This window comes from Acartia tonsa, chromosome 2 (genome assembly GCF_053477335.1).
Source record: "Acartia tonsa isolate MP-2025a chromosome 2, ASM5347733v1, whole genome shotgun sequence".
Lineage (NCBI taxonomy): Eukaryota > Metazoa > Arthropoda > Copepoda > Calanoida > Acartiidae > Acartia > Acartia tonsa.
In genome coordinates, this window is record NC_137261.1 from 55567053 (window position 1) to 55583415 (window position 16363).

At 35.3% G+C, this 16363-nt stretch overlaps 4 protein-coding genes across 6 annotated transcripts in view; 3 read left to right on the plus strand and 1 right to left on the minus strand.

The window, feature by feature from the left end:
* Positions 1–16363, minus strand: part of LysRS (Lysyl-tRNA synthetase) — a 59953-nt gene that overhangs the window by 35931 nt on the left and 7659 nt on the right. The gene's annotated exons all lie outside the window — the stretch shown is intronic.
* LOC145312624 (uncharacterized protein F13E9.13, mitochondrial) lies at positions 67–8029 on the plus strand. The gene is made up of 6 exons (XM_080151885.1): positions 67–417; positions 666–807; positions 1474–1576; positions 2100–2217; positions 5766–5948; positions 6438–8029. The coding sequence occupies exons 1-6, from the start codon at positions 348–350 to the stop codon at positions 6683–6685; spliced, it is 864 nt and encodes a 287-aa protein (XP_080008011.1). The 5' UTR covers positions 67–347; the 3' UTR covers positions 6686–8029.
* On the plus strand, positions 8008–13844 carry LOC145312202 (CDK5 regulatory subunit-associated protein 3). Of its 2 annotated transcripts, none has more exons than XM_080151410.1 (9): positions 8008–8095; positions 9048–9210; positions 9537–9668; positions 9972–10096; positions 10753–10933; positions 11321–11428; positions 11739–12020; positions 12338–12652; positions 13105–13844. In XM_080151410.1, exons 1-9 carry the CDS (start codon positions 8034–8036, stop codon positions 13279–13281), a joined length of 1545 nt encoding a protein of 514 aa, XP_080007536.1. In that variant the 5' UTR covers positions 8008–8033; the 3' UTR covers positions 13282–13844. The 2 variants fall into 2 exon arrangements, with proteins under 2 accessions (XP_080007536.1, XP_080007537.1); XM_080151411.1 differs by having other exon boundaries at positions 11742–12020.
* On the plus strand, positions 13536–16358 carry LOC145312207 (large ribosomal subunit protein eL42-like). Of its 2 annotated transcripts, XM_080151421.1 has the most exons (5): positions 13536–13917; positions 14778–14881; positions 15353–15422; positions 15828–15933; positions 16154–16358. In XM_080151421.1, exons 1-4 carry the CDS (start codon positions 13723–13725, stop codon positions 15900–15902), a joined length of 444 nt encoding a protein of 147 aa, XP_080007547.1. In that variant the 5' UTR covers positions 13536–13722; the 3' UTR covers positions 15903–15933; positions 16154–16358. The 2 variants fall into 2 exon arrangements, with proteins under 2 accessions (XP_080007547.1, XP_080007546.1); XM_080151420.1 differs by having other exon boundaries at positions 15828–16358.

Sequence of the window (16363 nt, forward strand, 5' to 3'; positions counted from 1 at the left end):
TTCCTGTCTAGAGACCACCTGGAGGCCTATCTTACAAAAATAAAAGAACTTGGGGGAAAAAATTACTAGGTATATAAGAATGATTTTATCCCTAAGTAACTTGTCCTCTGAACTGCAGTCCAATTAAATATATAAAGCCTTTAATCGCCGTTTGACAACCATTATCATTATAAATAAAATAAAAAAATTATTTTATGTTATTTAAACTACTAAAATGAGGAACAGATGAATTATCTTGATAGTCGACCGGTATATGGCCTAGAAGTTTTGATTACTCGAAGCTAGAATATGTTGGCATATTATATACACTGACCCTTTTACTTTCATATCAGGATTACAGGAAAACAATGCGGTTAAAAATGTTTGAAAAGTCTTGTTGTAATGTTATTGGAATGATACATGTGCCAGCATTACCAGGTGAGAACTTTTTCCTAAATTTGTTTATATTCTTGTGCTGCGGGCGCTTAAATATAAGGGGAGGATTGTTTCGTTATTTATTACCTACTTTAGGTTAGGTTATATTGGGTCATAATGGGTAGCCCCCCGCAGAGTTTGGACTCCCAGGAGTGGGATTACATAGGGTAGGAGATTTCTGTGCTAAACAATGGGAAAAACAACAATACTATTTATTATCAAATTGACTTAGTTTTCAATTATTTATTTAGGAACACCCGGTGCCGTAGCCGGAGGAATGAAACTTATCATGGAGAAAGTTGAACACGAAGCCCAGCTGTTTAAAAAGCACAATGTTCATGGAGTGATTATTGAAAACATGCATGATACTCCCTACTGCCTGGAAAAGGATCAAGGGATTGGTTGAATATTTTTATTAAAATTATTTTCTAAAATTATCATAAGAAATAATTAAGAGTAGTTGGATTTTTTTACTTAAGATGAAGATCTTAGAAAGAGTTTGTTTGAATAGGTTTTATTTTTTATGCCTCATGAGAGCTTTAAATATGGTTTTTAGTGTATTTTAGACTATTTTACAGACTTTTCTGTTCCTCGCCTAGAGATTGATTTATTAATTTTAAATTGATTTTGCCTTTTAAAATATATGAAGGTTTAAAGGGGGGGGTGTGGTTACTCGTAACACGAAATAACAGCAATTTCATGTTGGGTGCTACTCCCTTAGTTTTAGAGTTAATTGGGTAAAATCTTTTTGGTTGTGTCACTAATTACCCAAAGTTTTGGTATCTTTGAAAAAAACGTTGGCAGGTACCGCTGTTTACCGCCGTTTTCCGCCACCGCAAAAAAAATTGAATTGCATTTCTCGCCGAATAAGGCAATTTGGAAACAAAAAAATTTCCCCTTATAACTAACCCTGCGGTTGGACTTTAGTAGGTAATTTTTTTCAAATTCTCGTATATCAAGGTATATCTTAAATCTCCCCCCCCCCCCCCCCTTTAAACAGTCTATTTATATTAAATTAAGCATTATTTAAACAAGAATATTAACCATATCTAAATGATGAGGTCCCGAGACAACAGCATGTATGTCTGTGCTGGCCAGCAAAGTGAGAAGCATCCTGCCACGTGGTATACCTGTGGGTGTACAAGTTCTGGCAGCTGCTAACAGGAAAGGATAAATAGAAAGGATGACGACACCCATCTTCAACAAACACCGAGATATGTGAAAACATCAAGAAAAATAGATTATAAAGTAAATGCACAAAAATCATTGGAATTTTCTTTTAAAATTTAGAAATACTATTTCATATACTTGTAGTAGAAGCAAAGAAAATATATTTTTTCACATTATCTAATTAAATCCGCTATGTTGCATTAAGGACATATTTATGGTCAAAATAAGCCATAGAGTAGATGTTTAATGGTCATAGGCATCTTTTTAGGAATCCTTCAAGGGGTTAGGTAATTTTATGATTTAATATTTTTATTCGTGTAAAATTCATTATAATATGAAAAAAATGCGCGATTTGTCATTTTGACGTAGAACCGATTATATTCCAGTGGAAAATACTTGGATTCGAAGTCACAATAAAAGTTTTTTTTGTTCATAATTAACTGAAACCTAAATCCCTGAAAAAATGAGGTATCTAAAAAAGTATATTTCTTACTTATCATTTATTCCTCTGCAATAGGTCAGCCTTAGCAGTCGCGTTAGCTGCCAACTTGCAGTTTGTAAGAGTGGAGGGATTTGTATACAGTCATGTGGCTGATGAGGGATGGATAGATGCGTGTGCGGGTCCTCTACTCAGGAATAAGAAAATATATTATGGACGACGACTTTTAAATTAGGTTTATTAGAGTTATTTGAATATAGCAAGTTTTAACATAAACAAAAGAAGAAATATCTAATAAAGGATGACAACATCCACAACTGGACATGACAACATATTTGATTTAAAGCAGATGTTAAGTTGTCGTTTTGTGGTTAAATACAGGAACTATACTATTATAAACCTTCATAAGAGCTACTTTAATTTTAGAACACCCTTTAGTAAGTAATTACATGGCTTTACATTTTGAAAATATTTTACAATGAATTAAAAAATATATTCTTCTGGTTAGATATCCAGGGCGACCACTGCATACTATATATACTATTTATACTATATAGGATGAGTTTGGATACTATATCATACTATATGACAAAAAAATACTATATATACTATATAATATTACCTTTATTTGACCAAAATTTACTATATATACTATATGATATTAAATTTAAATAACAAAAACGAATATTGTCAGTTTTGAGACAACGCCTCTGAAGGAGCGTTTTGTCTTATTTTCATAGTAGGTTTTCTCCTATTTCTAGCCCCTGCGGGGGGCTTTATCTCTGAGGGGAAATCGTTAACCTTTGACTTACCCAACTTAACCTAAAATAACCCATTAAAAAATATTGTGATATGACAAAAATGCATAAAGCTCTACAGTAATTGAGAAAATCCTGAAAATATATTATTGTTTGTGATTATGTTTTAAATATCAGTTATTTTTCATAGAATTAACTTAAGGGAGCGAAAAGTTTTGCCACTTTCGCCTACTCCGTGATTATTAAGCTAGGTCTTATTGTGAGACTATAGGTTAGTTGGGATAAAAGTTTACTTTTGGGTATTAGTTCTCTTTGATTTATTATTTTTTTGGATAGGTTTCCAGGTTCAGGTGCTGCAGGCTGGAAGGTGGTTTCTGGACAGGTAAAAAAATTTAAAAATTTTGTTTGAAGATTTAGAGATCAATTTATCTTAAACAAAATATGCACCTTTTAGGATGTTATTAACATCTGAAGAAAAAATGAAAATTAGCCTCCAGGGTCAGGTCCTGCAGGCCTCAAGGTTCACTCTGGACAGGTAAAAAATAAAATTTTTATTTTAAGAGTTAGAGGTCAACTTTTAAAACAGAATATGTATTTTTTGATCTTATTAACATATATGAAGAAAATATATAAATCGGTCTTCAAGTTCAGGTCTTGCAGGCCTCCAGGACCACTCTGGACAGGTAAACAATCAAATTTCTTATATGAAGAGTTAGAGGTCAATTTATATAACAGAATATGCATTTATTTGGATAATAATAACATATTATTATATATTAACATAATATTTTACCTGTCCAGAGTCCATCTAGCTGGGGCCTGCAGCACCTTAACCTAGCCTGGAGGTCGATTGTCATTTTTTCTTTAAAACACATAAATATTATCTAAAAAAGATGCTTATGTTGTTTAATAAACTAACCGGTATTATCCTTTTAGAAATTTTTTTTTCAATTTTGAAAATTTGAGTTCTTCCACCCCCCCCCCCCCCCCCCCCCTCCGACAGCGAACTATGATCTCTGGCCGCAGCGCTCGGCTCCCTAGGCTGCCTAGCCGCAGCGCTCGGCTCCCTTGCCTGCCTAGCCGCAGCGCTCGGCTCCCTAGGCTGCCTAGCCGCAGCGCTCGGCCCCCTTGCCTGCCTAGCCGCAGCGCTCGGCTCCCTAGCCTAAAACCTAACCTAAGCTAAGTCCTCCTGGAGGCCTGAAGCACCTAAACCTGGAGGCTAATTTTATTTTTTCCTTAAAATATATAAATAACATTCAAATATAAGCTCATTTTGTTTATCAAATATTCCATTAACTGTTCAAATCAGAAGTTTGATTTTTACCTTCCCAGAGTCCACCTGAGGGACTCCAGCACTTAAACCTGGAGGCTAAATGTCATTTTTTTCTTCAAATGTGTAAAAAAAATATCCAAAATGATGCATACTTTGTTTTATACGTTGACCTTTAACTCTTCAAACAAGAAAGGGGGGAGGGGGATGTGCCACTTTTTGAAACCAAAAGTAAAACGTGCATGATCTCGGCCCATAAAAGAGTTATAGCTCTTAAATTCTGCACAGCAGTTGCTTTTGTGGTGAACAATATGGAACTGTTAAGAAATGGCGGCGGAACCGCCACTCCCGCCAAAAACCGCCGTTTCCCGCCGAATTTTGTTTTGCCTTTTCTCGCCATAATAGACAATTTTCAATCATCTGAGATAAACTTTTTTTTATAATAATTTTGCTTATATTTTACTTGACACTTGTAAGATTTTACACTTTTTGCAATTTTTTTTTTAAATATTGACATGACATCACTGAAAATATAAGGGAAATTTTTATTAGAAAAAAAGTTTATCTACGATGATTGAGAACTGTCTAATTTGGTGAAAAAACGGAAAAAAAATCGGCGGGAAATGGCGGTTTTCGGCGAGAGCGGTGGTTCCGCCGCCGTTTCTTCACAGTTCAATATTGCTCACCATAAAAGCAACTGCTGTGCCGAATCTTAGAGTTATAACTCTTTTATGCGCTGAGATCATCCACGTTTTACTTTTGGTTTCAAAAAGTGGCACATCCGCCTCCCCCCTTTGAATTTTATCTGTCCAGAGTGGACCTGGAGGCCTGCAGAACCAGAACGTCGATTTTAATTTTTTCTTCAGTTATATTAATAACATCCAAAAAGATGCATTTTCTGTTTTATAAGTTGACCTCTAACTATTCTAATAAGAAATTTGAATTTTTCACCTGTCCAGAGTGAACCTGGAGGCCTGCAGGACCATAAATTGGAGTCTAATTTTAATTTTTTTCTTCAGATATGTTAATAACATAAAGATACATATTTTGTTTAATAAGTTGATCTCTAACTCTTCAAACAGAAATTTAAATTTTTTTTACTTGTTCAGAAACCACCTTCCAGCTAGCCTGCAGCACCTGAACCTGGAGACCTATCCAAAAAATGATTAAATATACGTGAATTTCTACCCCAAAAGTAAACTTTTATCCCTAATGACCTATAGACTCATATTAATACCTAGCCTAATAATCAAAGAGATTTATATACTACTAGCGGCTACGCCCCTAGAGGCCTCTAGTGGCACTTTAAATGTTGTTGTTTGCTAAAGTTAATTTTTTATGTACGATACCACCTTATTTGACGTTGAAGTCTCCTCTAAATTTGAAATTTTTATGATTTTTTTGTCATTTCTCTTGGGAGGGTGGTGGTACCCTCCCCCAAAATAGTTATAAACCTTCCCGGGACTTATGAGAAGCTACCCTGTTAAGGAGAACCCGATCGGTTCAGCGGTTAGCGAGATCCTTCGGTACAGACACACACACAGACACACAGACATCCTGTTACTTTAGTATAAGGATGTATTACTAAATAAAACAAAGTCCGATACTATATCATACTATATGAGTAAGAAAAAATATACTATATATACTATATGGATTAAAAAAATATACTATAAAAATACTATATTTATTTGGTTTTGGAGTGGTCGCCCTGGATATCGTCATCAAATATCCGCCTCCCATATAGCTGTTTTTGCTGATATAAAGAAGAAACATTCAGCACACGCTGTGACAGCTGACGTTAGCATTGCCGAGACAGCTGCAGCTGCCAAGTTCTTTAAAGTTGATGGGGTCATTGTTACTGGGTCAGCTACAGGAAAATATGGCGGTCAACTTAACTCTTAATCTTCTAAAATTATCCAATTTAAAGACAAAGCACATAAACAAGGATGACAACATTAATATTAAATATGTAGCTAAGCTCAAAAAAATGAATGAAAAAACGCAGGAATAAGGTATAACCAACAAGCAAAATAATTCTAAATAATATTTGGGGGGCAAATGGACAGGTCGTCAATTTTACGATGTCTTGCACCCTAACGACAGCTGAAAAATACGTATAAGTTTCGTGATTTTTTCCGAATTAATATCGTTATTGGTATAAGCTGAAAAAAACGAACAAAGTGAGTTGTAGAGTAAATATGCAGTGGTCAAAAGAGAGGAAGTATTTTAACAAGAAATGAGCAGTAATCTATCTTAATAATCAGCTGAGAAAATATCATTTCCCCAGACAAATTGAATTTATGAGTTGGTTTGCTTTTAAAAGTTGACGGTAGCATTAGATTCATTTATATACTATGATCCAATTATCTCCCATAGAATTAAGACCACATATTTTTTTTTTACCAAGGTGATCCTGCCTCTCCTAAAGATCTAGCTGACGTGCAAACAGCTGTGCAAGATGATATACCAGTTCTAATTGGCAGTGGAGTCACTCCTGAAAATATGGCAGAGTATTCCAGTGCCACGGGATTGATTATAGGATCATATTTGAAACAGGACGGCAAATGGCAGAACGATATTGATGAAGATAGGTTAAATAAAGTTATGGAAGAGGCTAGAAAGTATTGTTGATAATGAATTAGTTATCTTTTAGATCTATGTTATCCCCGGGGAGGGCAAGGACATTGGACAGTAAATTATACTAGTGCCTATAGTTTTATAACCATGTTATCTCATTCGAAAATTTAAAAAATTCTGGTACTTTTAGAGAATTTTTTAGGGTGCAAACGTTCAACAAATAATTTTTATCTATAAAAGTGGCATATTTTTGTTATTGGTGACGTAAACAAATTTAATTTCCATTGCCTTATTCCATAAAATCCCTGTATGTCATGCATAAGCCAGAATTCGCAATGTAGGTAAATTCTAAAATTTTTATAAACCATGGATCTACTACAGGTATAAGACAATTAAACATCCCAACGAGCCTATAAATAAGATATTACGGTTGAAAAACTCTAGATTTACAGTGTAATTTATTGTTCATTTTTCCCTCCCATTCTGGTTAAAATGGTTTTAGATTGTAACCAAATGGAAGTGGATTAGAAGAATTGTTTGCCAGCAACCTGGTCCCTTCTCCCTGTAAAACGGAGCATTTATAAACCACTCACATTGTATTCTCAGTTATGTAAAATAATAGTATTGATAGTAAAATTAGGATCCCGTAAAATAAAATAATGTGTTTGGAATAGGCTCATCATAGAAGCTATTTTTTTTATTTCGCTTAAAAAAATAAGAATAAAATTACCCAAACAGATTAAAAGTTTTCTGTTTATAAGAATCTGTTGTATATGAATTGTTATCTTAAAGAAGCATGTTCTAGATAGATACTTTGCTTTACGGGATCTTGAATTAGCCCCCCCCCCCCTTCATTCCTTTCTTCTGGTGCTATTAAAGTAACAGGTCAAGTGCAGTGTACGATAACTTATTCCTGGTAACGATTATCACCAAAAATCTATGAATTTTAAAGGCTGCTAGCAGCTAAGCGGCTAAACGTACAGTAACATGTCATACCCGCAAACCGTTTTAAGCAGCAAAATAAGGCCTACAAATAATCTGGAATAGTCAAGATTCAATGATGCACAGAGAAAGCTTAACTGACGAAAAATGCGTAATTTTTTTGCGCATTTATGTACACTGCGAGATAACTGTGCATTATTGATTAATGAATATTCCAGATTATTTGTAGGACTTCTTTTGTCGGTTAAAATTTTGTGCGAGTATAATCTAGCAATTACACCATTTGATCTTTAGAAGCCGTTCATAGATTTTTGGAGATAAGCGTTACCAGGAACATATTACTGTAAACTGCATTTGACCCAAAGTAACTTTGTGACTGTGATTTGAAATGTAATATTTTTTTCTCATGTACAATATTGGAATGATTAGAGTGATATTTATACAAATATTTTCAGATAGAATGAATGAACAGGACATTCCAATAGATATTTCTACCAAGAAACTTTTAGACTGGTTGATAAGGTCAGCTTCTTTAAGATTATATATCCAGTCATATAAGAGAGCCTACAAAAAGAATTAGGTTGATAACTTTAAAAACAAGCCCACACGACCCTCCCAAACTTTGATACTGAATTTCATTTCCTATAAGTGTACAAACTCCCCCCCCCCCCCCCTTACATTTCAGCTTTTCAGAACAAGAAGGACAACATCTATTAAAGCAAAACTCGAAATTGCGACGGGCAAAATAGCTTTGGCAAAATTCTTTACATAGTAGTTTAACGGATTTTTAGCGCAACCTATTCCCCCCTTTCTAGTAAAATGCAAAATTTACTTTACAGGACACATTTACATTTTAAGACTTTTTAAAAAGTTATAAAGTCATCATGAAAACAAGGATGACAACATCCATAAGTAGCGAAGCTCAAAAATCATGGAAGAACATCCAGAATGAACTAAAGAGTATTTAAATACAAAATAAAATTTTATTTAAAATCACGAAACCTTTCATGATTTATAATGTGTAAATCTAGGAATCGATCTAGCACCACAACCAATAAGTAAATCTTAATGAAACTTTGTGGAATTATGTAAAATGTAAACTTATTTAATCCCTAAAAATTTAAGCCATCTATCTGGACTAGGAGTTGAAAAAAAGCTTGAACACATAAAAACTAGGAATCGATCTAGCACCCTAATTAATTGACATATCTCAATGAAACTTGGTGAAAATTTGAAGAATGATAACTTATATAATCTCTAAAAATTTCAGCTGTCTATCTTTTATATGAGCCGAGTAAATCACGTTTCCCCCAAAACGTTTCAGACATACAGACGGACATTTCAAATTATAGAGTACCTTCGCTACTAAAAAATATACTGACATTGTTAGGTATAGTAGAGCTGCTATGTTTTATACCTACCTACATTATTCCTTCTTGTTACAGGAATTATCATATCATATTTTTTTGTTCAGTCGAAGAATATGTAACCGTGATTGGCCGGAGAAAGTGCAGAAAATCCGGACAAAGATCCGGGCAGCCCTCCTGGACATGCCGGAACACCCGGACATCAAACAGCTGCTCTCCACAACAAATATCAACTATTTCACATGTCTCAAGATTGTTGACATTCTAAAGGTAATTCTTTCTTATAAAAACTGAGGGATGGATGGGTCATTGGACTATAAATTACATTAGTACCCAAAGTTTTCTGAACAAGCTCTCTCATTCGTTGGCTTCAAAATTTTAATTTATATAAATTGATTGGTTGGTTTAAACTAGAAGCGCCCAATGTCCATACTTTTTAACCAATAATTTTCATCTACAAAAGGGGTAACTTTGTTACTGGGTATGTACGTCAATTTATTGTCCTTTGCCTTATCCATGAAAATAAGTAAAACTGTTTATTTGTAATATTGTTAATCAAATTGTTATCATATTACAATGTTATTTTTTATGTTAAGGAAACAGAAAAAGATTCTAAAACCTTCTTTGGCTCGTATGGGTCTCAGCGGATGAAGGATTGGCAAGCAGTTGTGTATGATTATGGTCAGGACAGTGTCTACCTGGCTGAAGTTGCTCAGTATCTTATTCAGGTACCAACATTGCATAAGTCACCATAATGAACTCTGAGAGGAGCTTGGAATAAGGGTTGGACTGATATTATGTACGTGACTTTTGATTATCCAAACTACTATTCCTTATTACACACACACACAAGAGGAAGTTGTGTGAAAAGTATTGTGACTGGATAATTCGAATTACACTTGGGGACTCGAACTCTTACCCTCACCACCGTAACTCAGTGCGTTACAACCGAGCCACGAAGCCCTTTTTTAGAATGTTAGGTTTAGTTGGCTTCAAGTTTTCTTTATATAAAAAAAATTGTTATATTTAAGAATGTAGTATATGAAATACCTGGTCTAAAGAAGCACAAACAAAAGCTGGAGTCGACTGAAGCTGAGTGTATCAAGAAACAGGAGACAGCCAGGAAAAGGGTTGTGGAGCTAGAAAGATTATTTAGGTAGGTATCTTTATTATTTTGGTGCTTTCACTCAACCTTTTTGTTGGCCACCCAATGCAACCCCTCCATTAATTTCTAAGTCTGCCCATCGGGGATCTACAACTTGGATCTTATTATATCCTCTAGGTTCTTAGCCTAAGCTAACCTAAAATTTTAAAGTTAATATGTTTTTCCAAAAAAAATTAATGCAGTCAAAATGAAAAATAAGGGAAACCGCCATTATTCTCAATAATCAAGCGTCCTTCCGTTCCGTTTATATTATTGAAGGTCATATTGGTATTTTTTGGGGGGACATGCAGGGAGGGACAAGTGATCCAAAGGATAAGACAATGGCCGATGAACTGAGGTACATCCTCAATGATGATACACAAAATTAACCCTTGTGTAGATTAAAATTTGTGGTAGAAACGTTTGAACACTCATCTTATTGTATCAACTAATCACTTAAATTCACCAAGGTCCCCAAAGTTGTGAAGGCAACGAATAAGAAAACTTGAGTATAGGATTTTTGGGATTAGCGTAATAAACAGCCCATTGTTCCCTCTCTCTCTCTCTCTCTCTCTCTCTCTCTCTCTCTCTCTCTCTCTCTCTCTCTCTCTCTCTCTCTCTCTCTCTGGAGGGTCTAAAAACTTTGTGTACAATTTGCTCTATTTTAGGAAACAATGCAAAGATATTGGAATCCCAGGAGAAAAGATAAAATCAGAGATTATATCCCTAGCCAAGCACCTGCCAGAGGTTTATGATGAGATCAGCGCAGATTTGGGTGATCTTAAGGAGGCCGTGGAGCTGTACCAGTCTGTTGTACGAGCTAATTCTGATGAAGGCGTGGAAATTAAGGTAAATTTCTAAATTCATACCTTTATTTAGTACTAGGGGCCACGCCCCTTGAGGCCTAGGGAGGGGGGATTTGAGGGAGGGGGGGATTTCTCTATGGAGGGTGGTGGTAGTACTTTCCCCAAAAATAGTGTAACCTTCCCAGATCCAGAAGAAGCTACATTGTAAAGAAGAACCATAGGGGTTCAGCGGTTATCAAGATCCTCCGGCACAAACAGACATTCTGTAACTTTGGTGTAAAGATTGTAATATTATTGTTTCAACTTTTAGATATCAAAAAGTAAAGCTACATTGTAAAGGGTAACAATATTAGTTCAGCGGTCACTGATCCTTGCTTAGTATAATGAAAATAAACTTTATATTAGTTACCATCACTTTTATCTTTTTTAGGTTGTAGAAAATTTGAAGTTCCTGATAGAACATGGCAATGTAACTACTTATGAATGGAAATATGGAGAGAAACCTGTCAGCATTGAGCAACCTGTCATGGATTTCCAGGTCAGTTATTTCATTAACAACACAGAGGGAGGGGACATTGGAATGTAAATTATCATGGTACTCAATGTTTTATATCATCCTCTTTCATTCACTAACTTGAAACTAGAAATATGAGTATGTGCTTTATGCAGTATCCTTATTTAAGCAGTTTTACAACAAATTTACTTACAATTTGGTTTAGACTTATTCATTTATGTTCTGCTGATTCAGTTCTGACACCCTACAAGTGATAATGTTCGTTTGTCCTACTATTTCTGAGCTTCGCTTTTATGGATTTAACATTCTTGTTAATTCATTATTGCTTCCCTAGGAGGAGGAAGATGACAAGTCTGGCGGGGATCAAATAGACTTTGGAGACGACGCTGGAGAAATTGACTTTGGCGATGACGGCGGGGAAATAGATTTCGGCGATGGCGGCGGCGAAATAGACTTTGGCGACAGTGGCGCGGACGGCGAAGGAATTGATTTTGGCGACAGCGGGGCGGAAATTGATTTTGGCGATGATGGTGGGGATGGTGTTGTACTGGAGTTGGATGATATTGACACTAGTGCTATTGTTGTAGAGGATGGAGGCATTTCTGGCGGGGTTGCAAGGAAAGAATACTTTTTAAAAACTTTTCATTGATTATATTGGGTATTGAGTAGCCCCGCATGGTAAGGGCAGCACATGTATAGGCCCCGTAGGGTTAAGGCGAAGGAAAAATACTACCCATTTATTTTAAAATAATAGAACGGATTTAGTGTTCGACAGACACTTTCAGGGAAAGTCCCAGGGCAGTTTTTGTATGGAATCTTTAAATTATTATAAAGTTTGTCTTTATTTTATCAACTTCCAGTTTTCTAAAGCATAATTGTCTTTGTTAGGTAAATATGAAAGGAAATAAAAAATGTAAAAAAGTATTTTGTACCAGGGATCAGGAAGCATTATCACTGCTGGATAACCGGCGGACTCGTACCCTCATCATCGATGAAATGGAAGAACTCGCAGCTTTTCTTACACAACGACTGGTCGAGGCAAACAGTGACAGATATGATTTTGTATCAGCAGGCGGAAACAAAACTGAGGATCCTAATGTGCTAAAGAAATACGCCAGTTCTGTTGAGGGTGTAATCAGCAGGCTGACAGAATCAAAGATTCAGCAACTGCAAACTATTCGAGATAGTCCTTCTTATGCTGAGAGACTGGCGGATTCTTTCAAACAGAAGCTTAGGTTACAAGATCAGGTAAGTTCAAATATTGTTTTATTTTTCGAAGGAGAGGGGATTTTAAACTTTGCATGGTGATTCTTGTAAAAATTAGGTACAATTAAAAAAGTATAGCAACTTGGTACCTAAACATAACCAGAAGTCCGTGTGTTTATTAAAAAAATTTTATTATTGACTTTTATAAAAACAATGTTACACAATATAGGTACCTACTAAATTAGCCTATTCACTATTTTTGTGAAAAGTAATAATACGGTTTTAAAGACCTAAAACAGTATCCCATATTTAAGCATTTTTGTAACAAATTGCATTCAATTATATTGTTTAGGAGATATTCTTTTTATTAAGTGTTGATACTTTCCAAGTATTCTTGCTCGTTTTCCTACTGTCTCATTTTAGTGCTTCTCTTTTGTGGATGTTGTTATCCTTGTATAATCATCGTTTTTTAAATATCATATTTACTCTCCTAGGTGCGACGTAGCATAGATGAACTCAAGGTGAAGGCCGAAGAAGCCTCGGCTGAGCAAGACAAGACCATCCAACAAATGAAGGACCTAAAGGCCAGTGTCGCTGATATCAAGGCAGAGGTCGAGAAAGATATATCTAAACGTTATAAAGGAAGAAAAGTTACACTCTCTGGATCTTAATGTAATAAAAATAGTCACAACAAAATGTTAATATTGCAAAAGATTAAAGTTAAAATATTTCTTTAAAATTGTAATTTCCTTCAGAGAGGGAGGGGACATTGGACTGTAAATTAAATTGTACCTGATGTTTTGCAGCCAGCGTGTACATATGTTGGCTTCAAATATTTTGATACTTATTGAATTTTGATTGGTTGGTTCCGAACAAGTAATGTCCAAACGTTATTTTCAATTATTTTAATCTGCAGAAGGGGTAGTTTATTTATCATCATTGGTAATGTATCATCCATTGTCTTATCCCTCTAGATCCCTGACTTTTCTTATGTATACTTCACCTGTTTAAATTTTGCATAATGAAACTAAAGATAAAATTTTGTTACTATGCTTTTAAATTAGAAATCATCTTTGATAAATTTGATAAATAAAATTCATTTACCAGTTAAAATGTTGCATTTGTTAAATATTATCTATATTATAGGTAGGTATATGTTGTTTATGCTAAATTATATTTATTTATGTTTTTATACAGAAATTTTACCACAATTGCCTACTATTGTAAATTTCAGTATCAAAATGGTGAACGTCCCCAAGGCTAGAAACACTTACTGTGCCAGGTGCAACAAACACCAGAAAATGAAGGTAAAAAACAGCCATCATGCTGGCAGGGAGGGAGAGGGCATTTGACTGGTTTATACTGGTACCCAAAGTTTTATAAAAACGATAGTTCATTGGTTAGCTTGAAAAACATTAGAAACTTATAATTTGGGTAGATAAACCTTTTCCACCAACAATATTTGTCTCTAGAAGGGTTAATTATGTTTATCTTAATTATGGGTGTACATCAATTTTCGTCCATTATCTTAACCCTTAATTTTGGTGCTTTCCCTCAAAGTTCCTAGCGATCACAGATCTCCCCCCCCCCTCTTGGATAATGGGGGGGGGGGAAATAGTTTTTGTGTAGGCTTAACCCCAGCGGGGCCTGTACCTGCGGCACCCTAACCCAGCAGGGCTACAATACCTTGTTTCAATTATACCACCCTCCCCTCATATTTTTCAAAATCTAGTGATGGCAATCCGTCGAATTTTCGGGCCGGATTTGGATTCCGGATTCTTAGAGAATCTGTCAAAAAAAGTGGCAAATTCCGGATTCTAGCAATATTTTAAAAGGATTTTAAATTTTTTAAAAAAATTAAGTGCTACATATGTCCTTGGTGTTCTCTATAATTCACTTCCGAGAATCGAACCAGATTTTAAAAGATATTAGGTATATATAATAATGACAATCTTTGCCTTTAAAGAGGAGGAGTTGAAAGAAAAAACTTAAGACGCTAATTTTAGTCTACCAAATAAGAAGCCGGAATCCGCTATTAAAAAACGGATTCCGGATTCGGATTCCAAAATTGGCCAAAAATTGGGCGGATTCCGGATCCGGATTGCCAACCCTATCAAAAACTAATTTTTGTTACCTTGGTACTTACTAAAAATGAAAATTTGTGCAGGTGACCCAGTACAAAAAGTCCGCAGAGTCCAAGATGGCCCAGGGTAGGAGGAGATACGACGCCAAGCAGGCTGGTTTCGGCGGTCAGTCTAAGCCCATTCTCAGGTATTATCTAAAAATGAAGTTTGTTTCTCGTATTTATTCGAAACCGATTAATATCCGGTGGATTAGAACCAGTTATCATCCATACGAATAAAACTATGTCTAGTATCGTATTATATCTAATTTTCTACGAATATTAAATGTACAATCTTAAGATCAAAACCATTTTTTTGACCCGTGCCTTCGGCATCTCGGGGCTAAAAATAAAAGGTTTTAATCTTATAAGTGTACATTTTATATCCGTGGAAAGCTGTTTATAATACGATGCGATAAATAAGTATTACATGTTAGGTCTGTTTGACCGTTCATAACGGATAGCTCTGATCGTTAATTCAGTTGAGTTGTTAGTCATTACCGATTGTTATGTAATATTGTTATAGTCTTGACCAAAACATCAGTATGTCTCATTATAAGTTCAAAATCAAATAGGTATTTTGAATTATTTAAAACAGAGTAACATTTCATTGTGTTTAGGCGTAAGGCTAAGACCACAAAGAAGCTGGTCTTGAAGATGGAGTGCACCTCTTGCAAATGGAAGAACCAGGTAATAGTTTAACACGTTCTCCCCATTTGTTGACTTAGCTTACCTAACAACTTTGGGTACTTTTATTTGAACTTGATGGATGCTCATGACTATAGATGTCCAATGTTTTCCACCAATAATTTGAAACTACAAAAGGGATAATTTTGTTTCTACATTAATTCATCGCCCATTGACATTTCAGGATTTAATCCGATTTTCTTAAATTCTAGTTATTGAAAAGCTATGATTTTTGGGGGAGAAAATCCTTCTGGAAATATTTGTTTTGTTCATTTGCTTGATCTGTTAATTTCATTTAAGGATAATTGAATAACCCCTTTTTAAAACAACCCCCCCCCCCCCCCAGAAAAAAACCTAAGTTCTTATTCCTGTATATTTCTAATTTTAAATGTAATTTTCTGTATTTAGAGATCCATCAAGAGAACCAAACATTTCGAGCTTGGCGGTGAGAAGAAGAGGAAGGGACAGATGATTCAGTATTAAACAGAATATATTTCAAATATTTTCTATTTAAGTAGGGTTGGGCCGGATACCGGATATCCGGCTGATTTCTAATGCCGGATATCTGGTTCCGGTTGGATATCTGGCCAACGTACGATATCCGGCAATTTACCGGATAACCGGATATCCGGCTTAAAAAATCAGCCGGATACATGTAACCGGATAGTTTTAATATCCGGTATCCGGCCGGATATTGTAAATGACCGGATATCCGGCCCAACCCAATTTTTAAGTCAACATCAAATACTTGATATTTTTAAAGATAGGGGGGTGTCAATCATCCATTAAATCGAATTTAGGGAGGATCACACCATCCTGACAATATCCCTTTGCACGCCACTGTTTTTAAAATCTGAATTTCTACCTTGAATTTTGTTTACCTACCAACCAAGTTGACATGATACTTTGATGCTTTTGTCTCAATTTTCAGATACAAAATGGCA

Coding starts and splice junctions, on each gene's coding strand:
- LOC145312624 (XM_080151885.1), top strand. CDS start 348: ATGCGGTTAAAAATGTTTGAAAAGTCTTGTTGTAATGTTATTGGAATG. Junction 808..1,473: donor TACTGCCTGGAAAAGGATCA/AGGGATTGGTTG, acceptor ATCTAAATGATG/AGGTCCCGAGACAACAGCAT. Junction 2,218..5,765: donor GTGTGCGGGTCCTCTACTCA/GGAATAAGAAAA, acceptor GTGGTCGCCCTG/GATATCGTCATCAAATATCC.
- LOC145312202 (XM_080151410.1), top strand. CDS start 8,034: ATGAATGAACAGGACATTCCAATAGATATTTCTACCAAGAAACTTTTA. Junction 9,669..9,971: donor TTGCTCAGTATCTTATTCAG/GTACCAACATTG, acceptor GTTATATTTAAG/AATGTAGTATATGAAATACC. Junction 11,429..11,738: donor AACCTGTCATGGATTTCCAG/GTCAGTTATTTC, acceptor TTGCTTCCCTAG/GAGGAGGAAGATGACAAGTC.
- LOC145312207 (XM_080151420.1), top strand. CDS start 13,723: ATGTTGCATTTGTTAAATATTATCTATATTATAGGTAGGTATATGTTG. Junction 13,918..14,777: donor ACAAACACCAGAAAATGAAG/GTAAAAAACAGC, acceptor AAATTTGTGCAG/GTGACCCAGTACAAAAAGTC. Junction 14,882..15,352: donor CAGTCTAAGCCCATTCTCAG/GTATTATCTAAA, acceptor CATTGTGTTTAG/GCGTAAGGCTAAGACCACAA.